Here is a 23,680-nt window from a genome sequence, read left to right on the forward strand (position 1 = left end):
CTGTTTTTTAACATAAAAATATTATTTTCAAGACAGAAGGTCAGAATGTCAATTAAAATTTTGTTGTGCTGTACAAACTTGAGTGGCCTGTTTGCCAAGAAATGCTCAACAGCACTTAGCCCATCATGGTTTCTTATACAAGCGTACAATAAGGATACGTCAAGAGCTATTAAATAATAATCCTTATGCCAATGTACAGCCTTGATTTTTCAAATGAAATCAATCATATCCTGCACATAAGATTTAAGATTGTGGACATGTTCTTGTAGAAAGAAGTCAATATATCTCGACATGTTCTCTAACGGTCCATTACATGCCCCAATGATGGGCCTTCCTGGTGGGCTATTGATGTTTTTGTACACATTGGGAATACAATATATTGAGGGTATTTTTGGGTGCTCTTTCTTCAAATATTTTATATTCCTCAAGGCTCAAAAGACCCTTGCTTTTCCAGGCCAACAATTTAGTAAAAAAAGAGATCCTGAGTGGCTTTGAATTTGTGAAGGGAGCTTTTGCTGTAGCAATCAGCATTGTTCAATTGGGAATAAGTCTCATTCAAATATTCTTGTAAGGGCCACAGTGCAATGTTCCCCCCCCCCCCTTATCCGAATTCCTAGTTACTACGTTTTTCTCCTTTTTGAGTTTTGCTATCAATTGTCCATATTTTCTTTCATGATTGGGTACTCTTCTTTTATTTTTGCTGATGTTGATGTTCAACTTCTTCACCTATGCCACCACTTGTTCGTTAAAAACATCCAAAGAATCCCTTGGCATGATGAGGGTAAATTATGATTTGACTTTGAAGGTGGTATCCGGTTTCGCACAAACCTTTAATCCAGATGGCCCCCAAATTGAACGGCCACTTTTGTGTGCTTCCTGAATTAGAGCTTCATCTGGGGCCCTACCATCCTGCTCCAACTCAGGCAAGTCCTTCAATGGACCATGATCCGCTGCTGTTAAATTTGAGGCACCTGATCTGTCACTTGCGGATACCATGCTCCCCACTTGCCTCGTCTGGGACTGAAGTTGATGGAACTTCTTCAATTTAAGTTTTCTTTTAAATTTATAAATGTCAGCCCGGGTCTGTGTGTAATCAAAATTTGACTCTGGGCAATATGAAAGTCCCAAAGAGAGCAGTTGCTGTTCTGTCACGGTTAAATCAACTTTCGCCAGATTGATAATGGTGTTTTCATTGGTATGCTCCAAGGGGATCTGTGTTCATGATGTTCCCACTACTTGTTCTTCCAGGTCCACCACCCCCGTCCATGAGCAGGTCGCCTGTTGCTGGTGCTTTCTAGCTGCTTGTTTCCTTTGCCTTCTGATCTGGGTTTGACGTTTTTTGCCAGTCAATTTCTAGGGCGCAATGTCTGCATCTCAAGTAGTCCAGCTCCTTACCCACAGTGGGTTTGATGGCACTTTGTTTGGCACAGTCTCTTTGACCCTCCGTGTCCAACTCACTTTCAACTGCAGAGCTAAGATCTGATATTGACGGGACCTCTTCTTGTGGTGGATTTCTATCAGACTGATTTTGCCCCTGCATTTGTTTGTTTGCTGTTGCATTTCTGTATGTATCAAATTTGCGGGCAAAGGTAAAGATTTGCCCGTTGGCGTAATCCTCCTTCTAAATTTGTAAGTCTTTCTCTGTTTTATCTTCTACTCCTTGATAATCTTGTCATTATCTCATCATGGAGGTTCGTTTTCTGTTGGGAATTAACTGGTGTGTTTATTTCCTCGTTAAGAGCATCTATTATGATCTGCAGGTCACCCCACTCACTTTCTGCCTACTTGACTAGTATCTGGACTAGTCTCCGTGAGGAATCCAAGTTCACGTCTGCCCACTCAGCCATCATTATTGGGGTTTAGTGTGTCATAGCTGGGGGCAATCATTATTCTTAAACCCCTGGGTATTTTACCCACATCAAGGTGTCTCTGTAATGATTTGGATTAACACCATTTAGCTTGCTCTTGACGAATACGTTTTTCTAAGCTTTGGAACTTTGTGGCCTTCCACTTGCCTCCTCGCTGGCACCTTTACTGTCGTCATGCTGTTCCAAAGGAGAGTCAGAGAATATCTCCTATGCAGCTGACTCGCGATCCTGCAATGCTGCGGTGGACATTTTTGGTGTAAGGAATTCAAACTGCTACCTCTCATCGTAAGCCCACCAGGTTCGACTAGTGCCTTTAGGCGGACTCCACGGGTGCACAACTCCCCACCTGCTGTAAAAGCTCACAATGTCCCATACCTTGTGTCTCGGTGGTCGTTGCGATGCAGCCACCTTGCACAGCTCAACTCCTCCGAGCATACACCACTCGACGAGATCAGCACCACGCCAGCCGCCTTTCCTCAGGCACGTACTCCGCTGCATCAGGGAGCTTCGTGTTTCCGTTGCCGAAATGTTTCCAAATGGCTTCCGGGTTCCCAGCTGCCTCGAAGCCTCAAGAACTGCCGAATCCACTGGGCGCCGTGACTTTACCAACCACGGAGCCAACTTCATGGGGAGGGGGTCCACTACACCAGAGAAAGTCAGTCCGGTGAAAACATGAAGAATCCTCGCCTTCAGCAATTCCTTTCCACAGGAACAAACGAGAGTGGACCAAGGTTCAGTGCTATTTTTTAAGTTTATTTACGCCAAAAACAGCTACGCCATGACGTGTTTCGGCAGTTACCTGCTTTGATCACATGACAACGTTGTATGCTATGAATGCCTTTTCTAAAGTGACAGTGCACAATGACTAATGCATAGACACAGAAAAAATCCAAATGTCAGATTACAATGTACAAAATACTTGCATAAATGCGCAGTATAAAAGGTCCTAATACATATTTGTAAATAAACCACATTTGAATGTATATACCATTTCATGTACACGGTTGTAAATATTGATGTTTCATTCTAGAAAATCCCGGATCCAATGATCATAATATATATATATATATATATATATTACCTACTGGCGGTCGCCAGTAGGTAGTTATAGTTAGGACCACGTTTCCATAGGAAATCCGCAACATTCTATTTTGAGTAACTTTTGCGCCGGTCGACGAATCCTCGCGAATTTTTCAAAATAGGTGGGGCGCTACGCTCCACTCCTACCCTGAAAGTCTTGGGGGGATCCGTCAAGCGGGGGCTGAGATAAAAGGGGGGTCCCAAAACGCGTTTTTCCCATGCATTTTTCCATAGGACCTTTAGACACAGCTACAGCCCGAACGGCTGAACAGAATTACTTGAAATTTGGCAGAGAGGTAGTCCTCAGGTCAAGGAAGTGCCTTTTGTAGGTTTGGTGTAAATCTGTTCAGTAGATTCTGAGAAAATAGCCTTTAAATCAATATATATATCTGAGCCAGCTTACGGTGCGCTTACGGTGCGCTTACCGTACGCGTACGGTGGCGTGCGCGAGCGCGATTCTGATTGGCTCTTAGATCTTAGTAAACATTCGAATCGGCCGAAACCAGGAAGCGGCGGCCGCCATTTTCTCTCTCGCACTGAGAGTGTGGATTAAAATACAAAGCACAAAAACATGTAAAGGGGCTGTTTGGACAGCTCCAAAGCACCTAGCCATGTTGAGGGAGTCCCCAAAGATCCCCCAAGGCCAAAAACGGAATTTTTATTTTTTCGCTAATTTCGCCGATTACGCTTACCGTACGCGTACGGTAAAAAAATAATTAAAAAAAAAAATTATCCACACTCTCCCTACCCCGTGTGCAAATGGTGCCCGATGGGCACCATATGTGCATGGCTTATAGCAGGTGTAAAAAATTAAAATATTACCTTTCAAAACGAAGTGCATCATATGTCCTCCATGTGCGCACGGTGCGCGAAGCGCATCATGCGTACATGGCCCATCTAGCGTAACGTGGGCACGCGGTGCGCATAGCGCACCGCGTGCCCACCGTGCGTGCACGGCACTAACTGCGTAAAGAGGGCGCGCGGTGTAATATATGTATAGCTAAAAATGTATGGAAGAAGACATGGGCAAATAAGTGTCTAAATACAGTATTAGCATCAGCAGAGGATTGCGGTCGCGTGAGTTATAGTTGCCTGCACTAACTATAACGGGGGAATTTCATTGGTTTTTTATCAGTAAAATTTCCGCTAACTATAACATGTGTGAAACCTATGGTTTTTTCAGTGAATATATATATATATATATATATATATATATATATATATATTATCTACTGGCGGTCGCCAGTAGATAGTTATAGTTAGGACCGTGTTTCCATAGGAAATCCGCAACATTCTATTTGGAATAACTTTGGCGCCGGTTGACGAATTCTCGCGAAATGTTCAAAATAGGTGGGGCGCTCCGCTCTGCTCCTACCCTGAAAGTCTCGGGGGAATTCGTCAAGCGGGGGCTGAGAAAACGCGTTTTCCCCATGCATTTTCCCATAGGACCTTTAGTCCGAGCTACAGCCCGAACGGCTGAACAGAATTACTTGAAATTTGGCAGAGAGGTAGTCCTCAGGTCAGAGATGTGCCTTTTGCAGGTCTGGTGTAAATCTGTTCAGTAGGTCCTGAGAAAATAGCATTTAAATCAATATATATATCTGTAAGCGCGCTCCGTGCGCTTACGGTAAGCTTACCGTACGCGTACGGTGCCGTGCGCGAGCTCAATTCTGATTGGTGGTTACATGACTGTAAACATTCGAATCGGTCGAAATCAGAAAGTGTCGGCCGCCATTTTCTGTCTCTCACACTGAAAAACAAAGGTGGATAACGTGAAAAGGGGGCAATGAAGAGAGTTGCAGACCCCCTAGCGTTTGTCAGGGGGTCCACGAAGGACCAAAAAGTACGAAAAATACATTTAATAATTAAAAAAAAAAATCGTAACGCAAGTTTTCATGCCTTAGCGTGAGCTTGCTAATTAGGCGATAAAATCCTTTAACTACGTCCCACCAGTTATCTCACTAGCCGGACATTTCATATCGGATGGTAAATCCGGTGTGGGGATCATTAGTTGTTTCGTTTTTTTCAGGAATAAACTCTAGATTTGGGAGTTTGTTTCTGAGAAAAAATAAATCTTGTGAACACACGTGAAATTGGACGATGACTCTCTAGCAAACACTTTATACACTAAAAGGAACTGTTGTGACTGCACTTCCCTACAGAAATGGCCGCTGGGACAGCATTCATCTCTAAACTTGACAGAAGGCAATTTGTCAAGGTGGGGAGGCAATGTCCTTCATCATCCTGACGTCCTGTATTCCGCCTCTAAAATTCATAATCAAACCCTAAGTGAGACTTTTGCAGGGGTACTGGAATTGCTGCATTTTTCGCATAATTATATATTTGCCACATTTGCCACATAATCCTCTATCCGCTGCATAATCTGCAGATTTTAATTTAAAAAATAGGTTTGTTTCGAGCTCAAACAGATCAAAAGTTACAAAAAAATACAAACTTCGGCTGGTCATCTTGAAGTTGCTTATTGCTGTATGTGGGTGTTAACTCTTTACTAACATGGTGAACTCTTTTCCTAGCCACTATACCCATGTCAAAAAATGACACAATAATTAAACGAAATGGTTACCACAAAATGTGCTGCGTTACGCTGCATAATTATCTTTTCTTGTATAATTTGTGTAACCCTGCCACATAATTTGGACCTCTTCTGCATAATTCATGTTTCCCTGCCTACAGAGAGAAGGTGCGGAAGTGGGTGCATTAAGATATGTTTAAGGTATGTCTGTGGATATACTCAGGGATTAGCAGAATGTGAACGCATAGCCACCAACTCATCCAGTGAGGTGCCGATATCACATAGTGGCAGGGAAAACAAGCTGTAAACCACTGTAAATAGTTGTTTTCCAGCTTGTTTTCTAAGGCTTTGAACTGCAGATGTTCATTAAGGACATCAGCACCAGCCTAAGCATGTTTTTGGGAGGAGGGGGCGTGTGGATGTGGTGGGGCTCAAAAGTGCCTCACAGGTTCTTCCTGGCACAAGGCCCCACCCCCTTCAAGGGCCTGCCTCTCTCCTTACACAAATATGGGAGCCCCCCATTACTCAGATGCCTTTGCATTAAAATGGGGGTACCACAGGGCTCCTCGTTGAGCACAATATTGTTCAACATTTATCTAAGCCCTTTAGCATACATTGTCAAGGAATTTGGAGTGCTGCTTGCATCTTATGCGGACGACACTCAACTTGTAGTCTCACTTCACCAAAGATAGGACTAGTTCAACAACATTTTGCTCCTTGCCTAGAGATGTTTGCATGGTGGATGGTGAACCATTCAATTAAACTAAATGGAGATAAAACAGAGGTGATGATATTAGGAAATAAACCAAACCCTCAAGTAAATTTAGAATGGCCGGGTGTTTAGGACTACCTCCATCTCCCCCATAAAGAGGCTAGGAATGTGGCTTGAAAGTGCCTTAACCTTGGAAGCACAGGTAAAAGAAAAATGAGGCATCCTGTTTTGGGACAATCAGAACCCTATGAAAAATCCTTGAAATTGTACCCACTCTCTCCAGAAGAACAGTAGTGCAAGCTCTGATGTTGTCCTGTCTTGATCATGGGAACTCCCTGTATTTGGGAGTCCATCAATATATTATCAAGAGACAGCAACTGATGCAGAATGCGGCTGCCAAGCTGATTCTCAATTTGCCCAAATATGGCTCAGCAAAAAGTACATTAGCCACTTTGCACTGGCTCCCAGTAAAAGAAAGAATCAATTTCCAGCCCCTTTGTCTGCCTCATAGAGAAAAAACCTAAGGGGCCCTTCTTTAACATGGACTTTCTGGCAACCTATACCCCTACTAGGACTTTAAGATCCTCTAATGCGCAATTGTTGAAGGTGCCTCGAATTCAAAGGACTAGATGGGGCGGCAGGTCTTTCTCATACCTGACGCCAGAACTCTGGAATTTTATGCCAGCTGACCTTAGAAAATAAATGAAGGAGCCCCGCCTTAGGAAAATGCTTAATCCGCACTGGTCAATTTGGCCAGTACTGCTCTACCTTGCACGGGCTATGCCTCACTCAGTGCTCAGGAGCCTTTAGGTAACTATGCTCTTTAGAAATAAGCATAACCTAACATAACACACTGTGAGATTCTTCTTTAAGTTGGCAGGTATGTGAATGGAGTCTTGCTGTAGGCACAATTGTAGAAGACATGTTTGCTGCCATTCTTGTGCACACAAGAACCAATGAACACACGCCAGAAGATGTAAATGCTAAGGGGAGGTAGTACTAAAAAGCAGAATGAGGCAGGTGCCAACTCTGATGCAACATTAATTCTTACAGATGGAAAGCTGGAACATGTGATGATGAATCTGGAACCTTTATTGCAGCTGGGATTCATCTTCACCCTTGGCATCCTCATATGTAAACACTGGGTGTGTATAGGACACATATATGTATGCCAACCTCTCATTAATACATCTGTTTGCATGAGCTGTTTCCTCCTTGTAACACATGGGCATCATCTTTTAGGAAGCCTCTTACATTGTAAAATTAGGTAAGGCACTAATATATCACATTCTCAAAGGGCCACCCTGTTATCTGTAAAAAAAAGGTGCATATTAGATGTTTTATCTTTGTAACACGTGGCTCCTACCCATGTGCAATTCTGTGTTGTATAATATTACTTAGCCTCATGCAGAATTTCTTTTACATTAAGGACAAGGGAGTGTGTGTCTTTATAATTTCTCTATACTGTGTGGAAGGTTCAGTACATGTATGAGAACCCCAACCTCTTTATTAGTCCAGGGGGTGGTTACAGGTGCAGATTGCAGGGGGATCCAGCCATATGTAGATATACCATTAAGTTTATTCCTAATTAAGCCTCAGACTTCTATAGCCAATCTTACCTAACAAAGGCCTACAAAGGGCTACAATTGCAGATGACGTCCTGCTGGCAGGAACTAGAAGAGTCCCCGGTCTGCATTGCAATCTCATGCTCCATCTCTATGCTCTATATGAACAATGGACTATAGATTCACATTCCAACATCCTAAAGTGGTAGAAATGTAAATCTAATCTTTTACATTGATGGGCTTTTGCATGTCAGCTCTGTACCCAGTGGATATTGGGTTGGACCTGATGGCATCAGCAGCCCTTCTCATCAACCTTTCTGGCTCACAGGCGATGATGCATTACTGGACATTGGGTGCATGCAATGCTTTATTATGCATTGATGGCCAAGCTAGAAATGAGAGTGAAATAGGCATTCGCTACCTGCCATTTCTTCTACCTGCAGGTCCCCTTCGTAAATTGGCACCTGTTATCTCTGAAACTTCAGCTGAACATTTGCTATGGACTAAATGACCCTTGCTGCAAACAAGTGGCCATAGATTCATGAATCAGGACCCCAAACCCCTCAGCAGTTTTCAGACTCAAGCTGCATACCTCCTAGCCCCACCTCTCAGAACAGCATGCTGTCCCTGGAGTTGTACTGTAGCCTGTGCAGCCTGAAGTCATTACAAACAGCTGTCAACAAAAATGACCACTGTCAAGGAAATCAAAGACTCCAGTGAATCTGGACACTTTAGTTGCCCCTGCAGTGCAAGCCCACATCACACAATAACATTAGAACATTATAATATTCCCAAGAATGTTAGGTATTTCTGTGACATAGTGCAGTAAAGGGTACCATCTTGCCACCTGTACCCAACCTCAATTGTTCAAAATTTACAATGATGCTCTCCTATTTTCCTGTCTCCGTTAGAACAATCCCAGCAGAGGTACAACAGCTGACCTTCAGGAAATCCATGGAACCCAGAAAGGTTATCATCCTAGTGACAGGTCTTCTGTTCCTGGAGCTCTCTAGCCCTGTCAACGCTTGCACATGTTTACAATCAGTTCTACAGAGCTCTTACTGTGATTCAGAACTCGTTGGTGAGTTGGAAAAAATAAAGGAAAATTATATTCCTTACTTCTGTTTTTTTAGGACATTGTTGATTTTTAATGTCTGGCATTAGTCAAAACCTTTAGATTTTACTAAAATGATAGATTTAATATACTTCTATATAGGGGTTCTCAGCTAGTACTCTTCAATCATTCGTCTGCTGTTGTGTCATTTATTATTTTCTTCTGTTCACTATAGCATTCAGCACCATGCAATAGGTCGGCCAACGTCAGCCATTGGCTAACGTCACTGTGAGTAATATCAGGTGTCTCTTTCACAAGGAGCACATCCATACACAAAGTAGTTCCCTTCAATGCCAGGGACTACTACATTAAAGTGTGTGCATTTTCAACCCAAAATTATTTTTGCTGTTAACTAATGTTCTCACAGAGTGTCCTGGTGCTAAAAGGGATTCTGTTCAACTGAACCTTCTCACACTAGTGTCCTCACTGAAAAGTTGCCTTGAGTAAGCAGGTTTTGAATGATGCCTAAAGCTATTTTCCTCCCTCAATGCACGCACATTTGGATAAAGGGTGTTACACACCAGTGCAGCAAGTTGGGAGAAAGATGAGCTACCCCATTTTACCCGCTTGACTCTTGCTACCTGGACCAGCCTAGCATCAGAGTAGTGGTTAGACGATAGTAAGTAATTGCTACATAAAGGTAGCCATGGCCTGTGCAATAAAACGCTCTGTGGGTCAGCACTAATATTTTGAACTGTATGCTCTCCTTAATAGAAAGCCAGTGCAGTGCCTTTAGAAGAGGAGTGATAGGTGTCTGCCAAAGGACTCTTAGTAACATTGTTACAGTCACATTTTGAACCACCTGCAGCCTCTTCAACAAATAGGCTGGAAGGTCCAAATATAAGTGCTCAAAATAGGAACCTGCTATTGTCACTACCTGAGGGCATAAAGTTAACTGGAATTCAATCTTTACACCCAAGTTTAAAGCAACATTGGCCAGAAGGGGTGCTGCAGTGGCACACGCCGACTAGTACTACATGTCACAATATGAGGGAAGGGAGCCAAATATCAAGATCTCTAGGTTTTCTGGCAATAAATTGTAAATTACTATCCCACATCCACTTTAAACAGCCACCAGAATTTTCTTACATGTCCTAGGTCCTTCAGGACAGTTTTCTCCAGAGAAAGAGAAAGCTGTGTGTCATCAGCATATGACGCTATCCAGACCCCAAGTTACTCAACTAAAGAGGCCAGGGGTGTCATATAAATGGTAAAAAGAGTTGGGCTTAGAGCAGATCCTTGTGGGACTCCAAAATTGGTTACTTTAGGGTCGCAAGCACACACAGCCACCCAGAAAGATCGGCTTCTAACAGTGAGAAAAGAGCCAACCCATGCCAGAACAGAACCACTGACTCCCTCCAATGTCTTCCTGTCAGCCTGTTTCCCATGATCAAGTTCCAACTTGATGGAATTTGTTAACTCCACTAGTGCGGATTCGGTCTGAATCTTGACTGTGAGTAGTGTAACAGCTGCCCCAGTTCCAAGCATTTGGAGAGCTGCCCATTCATGAGCTCCTCCAATATTTTTGACACCACAGGTAAAAGGGAATTCTGCCTGAAATTTGCAAGAATTTATCTATCTGCCAAGAGATATTTTTTGTAGAAGAATTAATTTGGCCTGTTTCCAGCAAGTTGGCACAGTGGCTGATGAGATGTAACTATTGAATAATTGATTCAAAAGCAGGTTGATCACATTCAAGCTAGGAATCAAAACCTGTGGAGGACATGGTCCATTAGGTGAACCAGATTTACAAGAGTGCATTTATAAATTCCACTGCTGACTTTTAGCAAACATTTTGTTTCTTTTATATTATGCACTTCATGAGTGTGCATGTCTTTTTCATCTGTCTTGTTTGCTACTCTTCCCCCACCCACACTTGTGTTGCTTTCTCTTGCCTGTATACAATACTTAAGTTGTGGATGTATAAATGCTGGAGTGGGCACTATTGAAGGTTGCGGTGCCAAATACAAAGACTTTGTAGCATTGATTACCCCTTATGCGTCCTTAACCCCTTAACTGCTGCCCCCAGATCTGAGCCCTTTATTTGCTTTTTGGGGTAGCTTTTGGGGTTGCTTGCGCTTAGGACCCTGTAACTTTTTGTCCACATAAGGTATCCAAGTCAAATTTGTATCCTTTTCTTCCAACGTCCTGAGGATTGTAAAGGGATCCAGGGTTTGTGGATTCTCCTGGAGGGGACCCAGATATGAGCCAAAATATAGCTAAAGTTTGGGGTTTTGTTGAAAAATTGGAAAAAAGTGCTGAAGTAGAAAGCATCTGTTTTTTTCCCTGCAAATGGTATCAATAAAGCGTTTGCCGTGATAAAATCACCATTTTACCAGCTTTCAGGAACTGGCAGACTTTTGTTCAAAAACCACAATTTTCTACACAGTTTTGGCATTTTAATGAGAGAAAGCCTATTTTTCCGATTTTTTGTGCTTTCAACCTCTTTTCAGTTAGTGCTAGAAATTGATGTAAAACCAATATTGGATCCCAGAAAGCTATACATTTCCTAAATGTAGACAAAATTCTGAATTCAGCAAGTGGTCATTTTTGTATATCTTTTAAGAATTTCCTATAGAAAGTAATAGTTCAATTTAAAACACATTGAAAATAAGTTGAAAAAAACTGCTATTTGTGTCTTCATTTTCACCTCTAACTTCTAAGTATGACATATTTTTACAGGCAATATACCGTTATGTCCACTGGAGCCTTATGGCTGCAGGGCTGTATAGACTTCTAGATTCACCAAGAATCTGAAGTGCCCAGAGCCAATAACTAAGCTGCACCTTGCTATGGTGTTTAATTGTGTGCACGGTATACACCAATTCACTTGGTAAAATACAAAAGTGTGAAAAATAGGTATCAAGGAAAACTATGTATGTATGAAATGGGAACAACATATGGAGTTTAGAAGCAGTGTTTATTTGCACAACTCCGTATATGTGGGTACCTATACCAGCATGTGAATTAGAGATTATTTTTGAAAATTAATTCTTTTTTACACACTGTCTTACATTTGGAAGGGATAAATGCATACAAAGTCAATTGGCAAAAACACTCGTTCTACTATTCTGTGTGTCTCTAAGACTACCAGTAAAAATGGCAACTCACTTGTGTGGGGAGGCATAGTGCCCGCGACAAGACACAGCCCAAAATGCAACATGGGCACATAATTTTTTTCCAGTGAAAATTCACCCTTTTTTTGCATGTGCCTAGCTGTGGTTTTTGGACCCTAGCTCTGCCGACACCTAGGGAAACCTAGCAAACCTATTGATTTTTCATTACTAGACACTCAGGGGATTCCAGGATGGGGTGACTTGTCCGGCTCTCACCAGGTTCTGTTACCCAGAATCCTTTGCAAACCTCAAATTTTGTAAAAAAAAAAAAACAATAACATATTTTCCTCACATTTCTGTGGTGGAAACTTCTGGAATCTGCCTAGATCCACAAAATCCCACCTACCCATATTCCCCAAAGTCTCTTGATAAAAACGGAACCTCACTTGTGTGGGTTGGCCTAGTGCCCGCGACAGGAAATGGCCCAAAACGCAACGTGGAGACACCACATTTTTACAGTAAAAACGGATCCTTTTTTTGCGAAGTGCCTAACAGTGTATTTTGAACCTAGCAAACCTATACATTTTTTAAAAATAGACACCCAGGGGAACCCAGGATGTGGTGACTTGTCTGGCTCTCACCAGTTTCTGTTACCCAGAATCCCTTGCAAACCTCAAATTTTGTCAAACAAAAAAACACATTTTCCTCACATTTCTGTGGTGGAAAGTTCAGAAATTTGTGTGGATCCCAAAAGTTTCACCCACCCCGCATTTCCCAAAGTCTCTTGATAAAAACAGTACCTCACTTGTGTTGGTAAGCTTAGTGCCCGCGACAGGAAACGGCCCAAAACGTACCGTGGAGACACCACATTTTTACAGTCAAAATGGACCCTTTTTTTGAAAAGTGACAAACTGTAGATTTTGAACCCTAGCTCTGCCGGCACCTAGGGAAACCTAGCACACCTATACATTTCTGAAAACTAGACACCGGTGGGAGTCCAGGGAGGTTTGGCTTGTGTGGACCCCCAAGGTTTTCCTATCCAGAATCTCCTGCAAACCTCAAATTTTGCTAGAAAAAATAACTTTTTTCTCAAATTTCTGTGTGGGAAAGTTGTAGGATCACCGGGCTGACACAAATTTCCTACCACCCAGCGTTCCCCCAGATCTCCCAATGAAAGTGGTACCTCACTCGTGTGGGTGGCCCAAGTACCCGCGACAGGCAAGGCCCAAAACTTAATGAGGAGACATCAAAATTGCCTATCACAAAAAGACCTGGTTTTGCAAGGGGGGGTCACCTGGGTTTTTGGCCCTGTGCTCGGTGGCCATCTAGGGAAACCTACCAAACCCACACATTTCTGAAAACTAGGCACCAGAGGGAGTCCAGGGAGGTACGACTTGCGTGGACCCCCCCCCAATGTCTTCCTACCCAGGTTGTTTTGTGATAGGCAATTTTTATGTCCCCTCAATACATTTTGGGCCCTTGCCTGTCGCGGGTACTTGGGCCACCCACACGAGTGAGGTATCATTTTTATCAGAAGACTAGGGGAAAAACTAGGTAGATAGAAGTTGATAGGTCGCCACATATCCCTAAACTTTCCATCAATTAAATGTGAAGCAATTTTGAATTTGAGCTAAATTTGATGTTTGCAGGGGATGTTGGGTAAAAAAAAACAGTAGGAGCCATGCAAGTCATTCACCCCTGTACTTCCCTCATTGTCTACTTCTCAAAAATCTGAAGAGCTCAAAGTCCCCTGCTACCCATATTGACAAAAAAGGTCTTAAAAAAGGCCATTAAACTGCCACAAATATAAATCTGACACTAATTTGATAAAGTTAATCCACCACTTACACTGGTTGGTTTTAGCACCTCCAGTAACGCTGGCTTCAAAGCACAAATACTTATCAAAGTATAAAAATATTGAAGCCAAGCCTTCTGAAGAGGAGCCATAAAGCCACTTCATGGTCCATTCACATGGTAATCAAGCACCACACACAAGAGTTCCGTACCGCCAGCCATGGACCCAATTAACCAGATCACTTGCACTCACATAAACATACCACCGCCATGCAAGAGCCCATCACATTCATACGCCACAAGACATGAGTTTGACTACATTTTACCACCTGTCAAGTCTCCGTCTCCGTCTCCTTCTTCCTGAACATTACTGAACACATGCCAAGTGAACCTTTACTAATGGCTCCCATGACAGCCACATGAGGCTCAAGAAAACACGTCTTTCATGCACCTTTAGCACACTCACTGTGCTAAATCCAACTCCTTCCAGTTTGTGGATGCAAGTTGGGGGGTGCCCGAGTATACCGCAAAGCCATTGCTCAAGCTGAGCAAGCCTATATACCTTTGAAACTAAGGCAAACATGCTGGAAATTTTCAAAAGCTTTCTAAAGAGAACATCATAAATTTATGAAGAACAGTTGAATGTGAAATATGGGTAGTCCGTGACAACATAGCATATGTCCAATTCACTGTTCTGTGCAGTGATTGTAATGCACTTATCATACAGCAAACTGACCATCTACTAAGTTCTAATGGAGGATGAACATGGCAAGCAGCATTGACCCCTAAGCACTAAAGTAAATTCAGTGCGAGAGTAGCAGCAATGTATTTGAATCCATGGGTGAAGATGAAGTCATGACGTGTATCTGTACTACCTTTACTATCTGCCTTCTACCTTTGCAATATTCCTTGGAAAGCGCACCAGGCTGTTCTAACCCGTTCGTGTATCTGTCCCCATCAGAGTCCTGACTAATCCTGTCTAATTGTCAAGAGACCCTATACTAATGCCTTCCATCTCTAGCTACTTGAAGCTTGAGAAAATGCTACTGTCATGTGCCATCAATGCTCTCACTGTGCTAAATCCAACTCCCTCCAGTTTGTGGATGCAAGTTGGGGGGTGCCCAGGTATGCCGCACAGCCATTCCTCGAGCTGAGCAAGCACACCTCCCTTTGAAGCTAAGGCAAACATGCTGGAAATTTTCAAAAGCTTTCTAAAGAGAATATCATAAACTATGATGGTTGAATGTGAAACACGGGTACTCCGTGACAACGTGGGGTATGTTGTGTCGACCAGTATGTGCAGCTTCGGGACTATAATGCACTTGTCAATTGGTGAAAAGAACAACTACCACGTTCTGAAAGCAGATAAAGGCGTTGAGAAGTCCATGATTTCCTGAAGTAGAGGAACAAATATTCTGCAGCTGCTTGCATAGTGAAGGAGTGGTCCACAGACAGAAGGTATCCATTCACACCAATTGAAAGGATTACTTATTGGCAGCTCCACCTCAGTAAATTTCCCAGTATTTTGCTTTAGTATGATACAACATACAGCAAGTAGAAAAACAGAGGGCAGGCTTACTTGGGCACTGGGGACAGTAAACACGAGTCTCCTGCCTCTTTTCCTGCATCAAGCACACTTTACAACAACGACATGGTCGCTCCTTTTTGGGTGTTGCAGGACATTTATCAGCAAAGTGTCGCTCCTGCAGCCTTGCCAAGTCCTCCAGGAAGTGGAGGGTGCTGCTTCTGTAGCAGTGAGACTTTCAATCACAGACAACTGAAAGTCAAGGAAAGGCATGGGTCTTCCTGTGGTGGTCGAACGATAAACAACATACGCATTGAATGTTGCCATCTGGATCAGGTGGGTAAACAGTTTCTTACACCAAGGGCAAGTTTTTCGACACACATTGTATGGCTGAAGAACCTGGTTGTTCTTGTCCACTCCACTCATGTACTTCTTGAAACAAGTATACAGGAGGGCTTGTGGACTTTGGCCATCTGACCCCAAACCGTGACAGGGGAAGTGCTCTCAGCATGAATTGTTGAGAGCACACACACGTCACGCCAATCTGAGAACTTGACTGCGAGTAGTTCATTGGAACACAACGCAGTGCTCTGGGATTTCTGGAGCTTCTTGCAAACAAGCTCCTGCGGGAATCCTTTGCAGCGACAACTAATTGTACCACAAGCCACGGTGCCAGCTTTGTAGTGCTCACTGAACAGCTCTACTTCTGTATAGAAATTGTCCACATAAAGGTTATAACCTTTGTGAAAGAGTGGCTGGACAAGCTCACATATGATCTTTTCTGTGACCCCTAGCGTGGGAGGGCAACCTACAGGGTTAAGAGTTGTGTCCTCCCACGTATACACTCTCAAGCTGTGCACATAGCCAGTCGAGCTCTCACACAGCATGTACAGCTTGATGCCAGAGCAAGAGCGTTTGCTCGGAATGTACTGCCTGAAAAGCAGCTGCCCTATATACAGATCAAGGACTCATCGATGACTATATTCTTTCCAGGAGTATAAACCTCTGGAAACCTGGCAGACAAATGGTCCAAGACCGGCTGAATTTTGAACAACCTGTCATGGTCTGAATTGTCCTGGAAATGCAGTATGCGTTGCAATAGCAAAAAACGATCTCTGCTCATGAATGGTGAGAAGGTGGGGGTTAACCAAACCTTGCGAGTAGACCAGTAGGATAGAAAGGTTGGTTTATGCACTGCCCCCATTTTAAGCATGAGGCCCAAAAATATCTTCAACTCCCCTAAAGAAGTGTGAGTCCACTTGTGTGCCCTAGAATGAGGCCCAAGTGTGACTCCATGCTCCCTCAGATACTGTTCAGCACGCAAATTTGTTTGCTGCACAATTTCATCAAGGAAGTCAACATCCAAAAAGAGATGGACGTAGTCAATTGGCAAAACATCTGCCGTATCAACTTTACATCCAGCGTCACCAGTGAAAGGCAGAATTTGGGGCTAACTAAATTGGGAGGCTGCCAGGATAGCGCTGCGTCTGTGCTTGCGGTCGCATGGGCCTGCTCTCTGGGTTGCTCTAACCTGCTACTGGTGTCCCCCTGCACTGACTGTGCTGGCAAAGGGACAGCACGAATGACATTGTCTCCTCAGAATCACTGGAAGATGAGTCGTCGGATGGAACTGCGCCGACTGAAAAATCACTCTCAGATTCTGCTCCATTGTCCTCTCCCTCAGATGCTGTCTCAGTATCTGCTGTCTCAGTCTCTGATCCTGCCTCAGAGCTGGACTCCAGAACTAGACATAGGGCCTGGGCAGTATTCATCCAACGATACGCCATCTCTGCTAGTACCTAAAACTATCCTTTTAAAACACTATCCTACGTAGAAGGCAGATAGGTTGTTGGTTGTAACGTGTAGGTGGGTGTGTGTGTGAGTGAAGTGTGCAACAGTCATTAACGACAAAGTCACCTTACCTTTCCTGTGCAAAATCTGTGTGCTCTCCAAAAAGACTAAGAAAGAGAGAAAAAAGACACAGTATTACATTACCTTGTCGCGCTGGTGGAAGGCAGTGCGACAATCATTTTGGCGCCCTCCCATGACTTTCAATAAATATCTGTTATTCAGCGCCAACATGCCTACGGGTGAACATGTGCTTTACAATTGCACACTATGACCTCCTTTGATTCTCTCACTACCAGCAAATGTGCCCCTCATCTCTCCTTAGCCCCTCTCTCACATACATTTAATCTGTTTTAAAGAGTTTCTAATGCGTGGCTTTACTAATCCACTTAGCTAACCACATAATACAGATCTGTTCTTTCCAGCATGCCCTCTACATTACTTTATAGCGTCAAAACTGCCACTAGACAAAAGTCAGATATCTCTCTCTAGAAGCAATTTGTTTGTACTCTGCAGCAGTACCACACTTTACTGCCTTTCATGTAACTTCAAAGAAACTCATTATAGTTCTTTCACAGTCTCATAATTTGAGTTCAGTAATATATATATATATAACCATTTCTCCTTTGTCATTGACAAGAAGTACACCGGCTCAGGCTGTCGGTATTCAACATATATATATATCACTGAAAAAACCATAGGTTTCACACATGTTATAGTTAGGTGGATATTTCACTCGTAAAAAAACAATGAAATTCCCCCTTTATAGTTAGTTCAGATAACTATAACTCGCGCGCCCGCAATCCTGCTCATGACGTCACATATTACATCACTCATGACATGGTCAGTGGCATCACTCATGACATCATCCTTGTGATAGAGTGGCGGTCGCGCGAGTTATAGTTATCTGAACTAACTATAACGGGGGAATTTCATTGGTTTTTTACGAGTGAAATATCCACCTAACTATAACATGTGTGAAACCTATGGTTTTTTAAGTGAATTTGTAAGTTTTTTTAAATGCTAAGTTATGTATGTTTTATTATTTTTTTTATATATTTATTTAACAATAAACTATGTATTAAATTATTTTTTTTTTAATGGTTTTTCACCCCCGCGATTTAAAAAAAAAATGTAATGTTTTTTTCTGCCTTCGGGGTCCTTCAGGGACTCTCTACCCTGCCCCCTTTTCACGTTCGCCACCTTCCTTTTTCACTCTCGCACTGAAAACAAACAAAATGCCGGCCGACACTTCCTGATTTCGACCGATTCGAACGTTGACTGACATGTAACCACCAATCAGAATTACGCTTGCGCACGTTAGGTTGAGCGCACGGTGCGCGCATGGTGCGCGGCTATAGATATGTATGTGCTTTTAAATGCAATTTTCTCAGGAACTACTGAACAGATGGACACCATATATGCATAAGTCACATCCCTGACCTGAGGACTACCTCTCTGCCAAATTTCAAGTAATTCTGTTCAGCCGTTTGGGCTGTACCTTCGACTAAAGGTCCTATCGGGAAATGCATGGGGAAAACACGTTTTGGGACCCCCCTTTTTTCTCGGTCTCTGCTTGACGAATCCCCCCGAGATTTTCAGGGTAGGAGCTGAGCGGAGCGACCCATTAGTTTTGAAAATTTCGCAAGGATTCGTCAACCGGCGCCAAAGTTATTCAAAATAGAATTTTGAGATTTCCTATAGAAACACGGTCCTAACTATAACTATCTACTGGCGACCGCCAGTAGATAATATATTACAAGCAATTGATTCCCAATGTTAGCGCGCTCAAAATCTGGTGCAGGCAGCAACTGGTGGAATCCTTACCTCGTGGTAATGGGCGACCCCCCCAAAGACATCACTGGTTTCTAGTGAGGTTTCCTGGCCATTGATCGAAGCACTGCCACGATCCACGGCCAGGAAACCCTTTGAGGAAGGCCTCGTTTGAAAGGGGAGACTCTCTCCTTTTAAACAAGGCCACCCTGAAAGCTAAGGAGGTCTTTTTCGGCCTGTTTTCCCTATCGGAGTTGAGCGCAGCCTTACCTGCGGCTGTCCTCTGCTCTGGTGGGAAAATCAGTGACGTCAAAGCACCTAGTGTACTGATGTCACAGATGGGTGGAAGGGGGGTCAGGGGGAGACGCGGAGAGCCTTCTGCATCTCCCCCAGGGGAAAAAAATAAATACAACCTCCGGTGGATTGAAGGGGAACTCCCTGCTGTCAGCCATCAGACATGCGCCGCACCAGGGAGGTAGTGCTTGCGTCGGCCATTGGCTGACGCAAGCACCAAAAGGGATAATCTGAGGCATGAGGGAGACAATTGTCCAGCCACTGCCTGCCCTTTCTCTCAGTCTTGAGGGTTCTTTTTTATTCCTCAATTCTCCTTCTTTCTTCCATTTGTATTTTTTATTTCTTGCTCTGGATTAAAGTCTTAGAAGAAAAAAATAAGTGCCAGTGGTCCTCACCAGCAATCTCCAGCTCAAATTAAGCACTGCCCATATGTTTCTCCCCCACCTTCCCCAGCAGTCCACTTTGCCCCAGTCCTCTGGTTACTTCCCTGTCCACCCTCCTTGTGCTTCTATGACCCCAGCTCTCTGTGTTGCTTCCACCACCCTCCATGTTGCTTCCCCTGTGTATCTTCCACTTTGTTAATTTACCACGTGTTGTTCCCCCGATTGCTCCTCCTTGTAAAGACGCTTTTGCACTACTTTATTTTATTTGTCAATCCATTGTAAATTGGTCAATAAATAGGAAAAAAAAGGCCTATGGTTTGTTAAATAAAAAGAGACATAAAGACCCATGTGTCTACAAAATACCACACCCACCGGGGCCATATGATCACACCTATTTTTAGGTATGCTGCACATTATCAGTGATGCTCTGCAGCACAGCTGAAAGCATTGCCAGAGCCCACAGATTCCAAAGGTGTGATCTACTAACTTTGCCAATGATCACTTTTATGTTGGCGAAAGCCAGGATGCAACCCTTTTAGATGTAGTCCATGAATATATCAATGACCTGGATCTCCCTAAAAATTATTCAAAATCCTATATAATGACTTGTGGGCGCCCAAGCAATAAGCTCAAGCTTTTTAAAATGGGGTAAAGGTGACGAATTTTAATTATTTATGGATTATTTTTAATCAATCACTTAGTCGTACATCACTTTTAACATTAAGACTTCAGTCCTTCAGTAGGAACATTGAGGCCATATGTAGATGTGCCCAAAAGTAAAAAAATAAACCAATTGTAGAAATATCGAGTTTGCATAGGAGCAAGAGTATCTCGGTGGGAACATATGGTGCCCGGGCTATGGGGCTACAGTAAAACTGGTATTCTTCAAAGAGTAGAAATCGTTTATCTTGCAGACTATTGTCAGCACCCGGAGACACAGCCACTTTAATATGCTATGAGGAACTCAAGATAACATGCCTGGAGGATCTGATTGGTTTGACCCATTTACTCCTCCGAGTCAAATTGTAGGGGTCACCTGAGACCTGCCTAACCACAACATGCATTACTGACTGACACCTGATAGGGCAGATCGAATTTCATGGCTCTTATATTTAAAAGAATCATTTAAAAAACTAGGTTTACTTGAGCTATACAAAAATCCCAGTTTAATTGGGCCAGAATATAAATTATGCGTCAAAGCATGCTACTTGAATCACTGTATGAATATTTGTCAAATATGCCCAAGTATCAACAACACTCAGTATAGAGCCTTATTTAGGGTGGATTATGAACCTTACATATTGCTATTGGCTAACTCTCTTTAGACTATGCATGCTGCACTTTAAATTTGCCTTTTCCATGTCAGGATTTACTGCCTTCCATGTACGATAATACCTCAAAGCAATACGCTAGTCACTTAATTTGGTTCTGTACTTTGAACACAGGGCCAAGACGCTCTTTCCTGGCCCAGATTTTTAATAATTAAAACCTGAGACACCATAAGAAAGGACTAAGGGAGGAGGAGTTGGCCTAACGGCTAGGGCGGTCGACCTATAATCTGGGGAACTGGGTTCGAGTCTCTGCAATGACGCTGAACATCCTGTGATTCTGGGCAAATCACTTAATCTCCCCGGGCCTAACAAAAAATGAATGCATCCTCATGTAATGCAAGTGGTGCTATGTAAAGCGCTCTGAGACCCGATTCGAGTCATGTTCGCACAATATAAAACTCTGTAAAATAAAAAATTTAAAATTAAAAAATAATATTTCCGTCTTTAGGACCCCCTGGAAATGTGTTATGCGTTAATTGTTTTTGAATAAATTAGCATTTTGCATTAGGAAAAGATATGGATGCTAATAACACACAATTTGATGGATGACTTAATTGACAGATATGTATAATCTTAATTGACAGATATGTATAATCTTAACTTTCTTTTATTGCTAAAATGACATTGGTGCCGGTTCCTAGTGCTATCAAATGAGGGCTTGTTTTCAATCTGCTTGTGAAAAATATTTTTTAAAGTGTATCATGAATGTTTTATTTTGTATATGGATTTTAATACTGACATTTTAAAATGTATTTTATGTTTTTGCTATGCTTTTATGGCTCCAACGAAATAAAGATTTGTTTGACTTACTGAGTAGGGTATTAAACCCCTCAAGCAACAGCCGCAATTCCTGCTAGGGTAACCCACAAAAATCAGTACATTAACTTGTGCTTAACCTTCTGGTAGCTTGGCACAAAAGCAGTCAGGCTTAATTTACAAGTAATTTGTAAAGAATTTATGTAGCACACAAACAGTAATAAAGTACAAACACAACACAAGAAAAATCCCATAGCAATTTAAAAAATAGAGAACATTTTAATAAATGATTTGACATCAAAACAAAAAAATTCAATTATTAAAACCATAGTTAGGAATTTTTAATGTTTAAGGTAAAAACTAGCCCTAAAATAGCAAAGTGACAACCATGTACATCTAGTCACACAAGACTGGTTTAAAGTCGAGAAATATGGCCAACTGCAATGGAGCGTAGGTCGGGGTACAACAAGTGGATTTGGTCTAGTTGGCGCATATATTAAGACTTTGAAGAAATGTTGCCACAAAGTCTCTGAAAAGGTAGAAGTTCAGCAGGACAAGGCTACAGGGGGTGTCTGAGTTGGTAGTGTTGTTCTCAGGGAACGGCTGGATGAAGTTGTGATTAAGATCTCGTCATTTGGACTTATCTCTTTTTTTGGAAATTGAAAATCTGCAGCGGGATGAGGAAGGTTGTATCTGATGAGTGTTCCATGATGCCGGATATCCCTTTAGTGAAGGACCACTGAACAGGCTTAGCTACTGTGGAGAAGAACTTAGCGAAAGTTGCTACAAAGTCAGACTGACTTGCAATGCACCTTGGGTGGATAGACATGCAGATTGATTCAGGTCTCCTCTCAGATCAGATTTTAGCCACACAGTCTCAATTTCAGCCAATTGTTTGATTATAGAGTCAGATATCACATTCTGCAGGCAGCAAGAGCCAAGGACCCCTGTACAATTGATGTCAAGGACAGGATGGCACAGCTACCCAGTCACCTGGGTAGCTGTGCCAAGCCAGGGAGGACCTGGCTTGGGAGTTCAGACTGAACTGTTCCCATGAGGCACAGGGTAAAGACTGATTTGCACATGGCCAGGTTTAAACTGGGGTGGCATGTTGAGCAAACGAATGATGGATTTAACCCAGATCTCTTGACTGGGGGTGAATGTTTTGATTTGTTCTGCATTCCGTCCATCAACTGTGTGTCTTTTGCTTTCTCACCCTAAGTGTGCCGGGTATGCCCAGACGTGGCTCCTGGGATCACTGTGCCACTGGATTCGAGCTATCTTGGCTGATGAGGGGTGAAACCCTGAAACCGGTCCTAGGAAGCTTGTTTCCGGTCCAGGAAGGACCTGGCTTGGCAGTTCGGGCTGGACTGTCCTCGTGAGGCACAGGATCAAGACTGATTTGCATATGGCCAGGTCTAAACTGGGGTGGCATGGTGAGCAAAATAATGATGGATTTAACCCAGATCTCTTGACTGGGGGGGAATTGTTTGATTTGTTCTGCATTCCTTCCATCAACTGTGTGTCTTTTCCTTTGAAGTGGGAGAGACTTCAAAGAGAATCTTCACAGAATCTTTACCCTTCCTGCCCTCGCTCCAGACTCACTACAGGGGGGTATGCAGCCCTTTGTGTGTGAATAAGACAAAGCCTATTCAGGTGTAGGTGAGACAGTGTTAAGAACCCCCCCCCCAGCAAGCTGGTTAATGGGCCATCAAGGCCCATCAAGACACATCTAAGCTCCTCTTGTGTGTGGTGGTCTAGAGGGAATGCACAAATCCCAGCTGTCACGCAACCCAGATACGTATTAAGACAGTCAGCAGGAACAAAATAGCTAAAGTAAGAAAAAGTGGCATTTTCAGAATTACAATTGAAAATCTGATTTCAGCATCAGTTGTGATTTTAAATTGTGATTCCAGAGACACCAAATGTGGGGGTCCAATCTATTTTCAATTGGAAATTGTACTTATAAAATGTAATAAGGTGATTTAAATGTTATCCTATGGCAGAGACAGGCATTGCAGTAGTGAAAAACGAATTTAGGAGTTTTT

The 23,680-nt window shown here is 42.9% G+C and overlaps 1 protein-coding gene across 1 annotated transcript in view; it reads left to right on the forward strand.

The window, feature by feature from the left end:
- The first annotated feature begins 8,712 nt into the window (after nt 1–8,712).
- Nucleotides 8,713–23,680, forward strand: part of LOC146796838 (metalloproteinase inhibitor 1-like) — a 100,230-nt gene continuing 85,262 nt past the window's right edge. The window contains exon 1 of the mRNA XM_085630242.1: nt 8,713–8,839. Within this exon, the coding sequence (XP_085486368.1) occupies nt 8,713–8,839 (127 nt within the window). The remainder of the gene's footprint in view (nt 8,840–23,680) is intronic.

The sequence above is a fragment of the Triturus cristatus genome, chromosome 10, assembly GCF_964204655.1.
Source record: "Triturus cristatus chromosome 10, aTriCri1.1, whole genome shotgun sequence".
Taxonomy (NCBI): domain Eukaryota; kingdom Metazoa; phylum Chordata; class Amphibia; order Caudata; family Salamandridae; genus Triturus; species Triturus cristatus.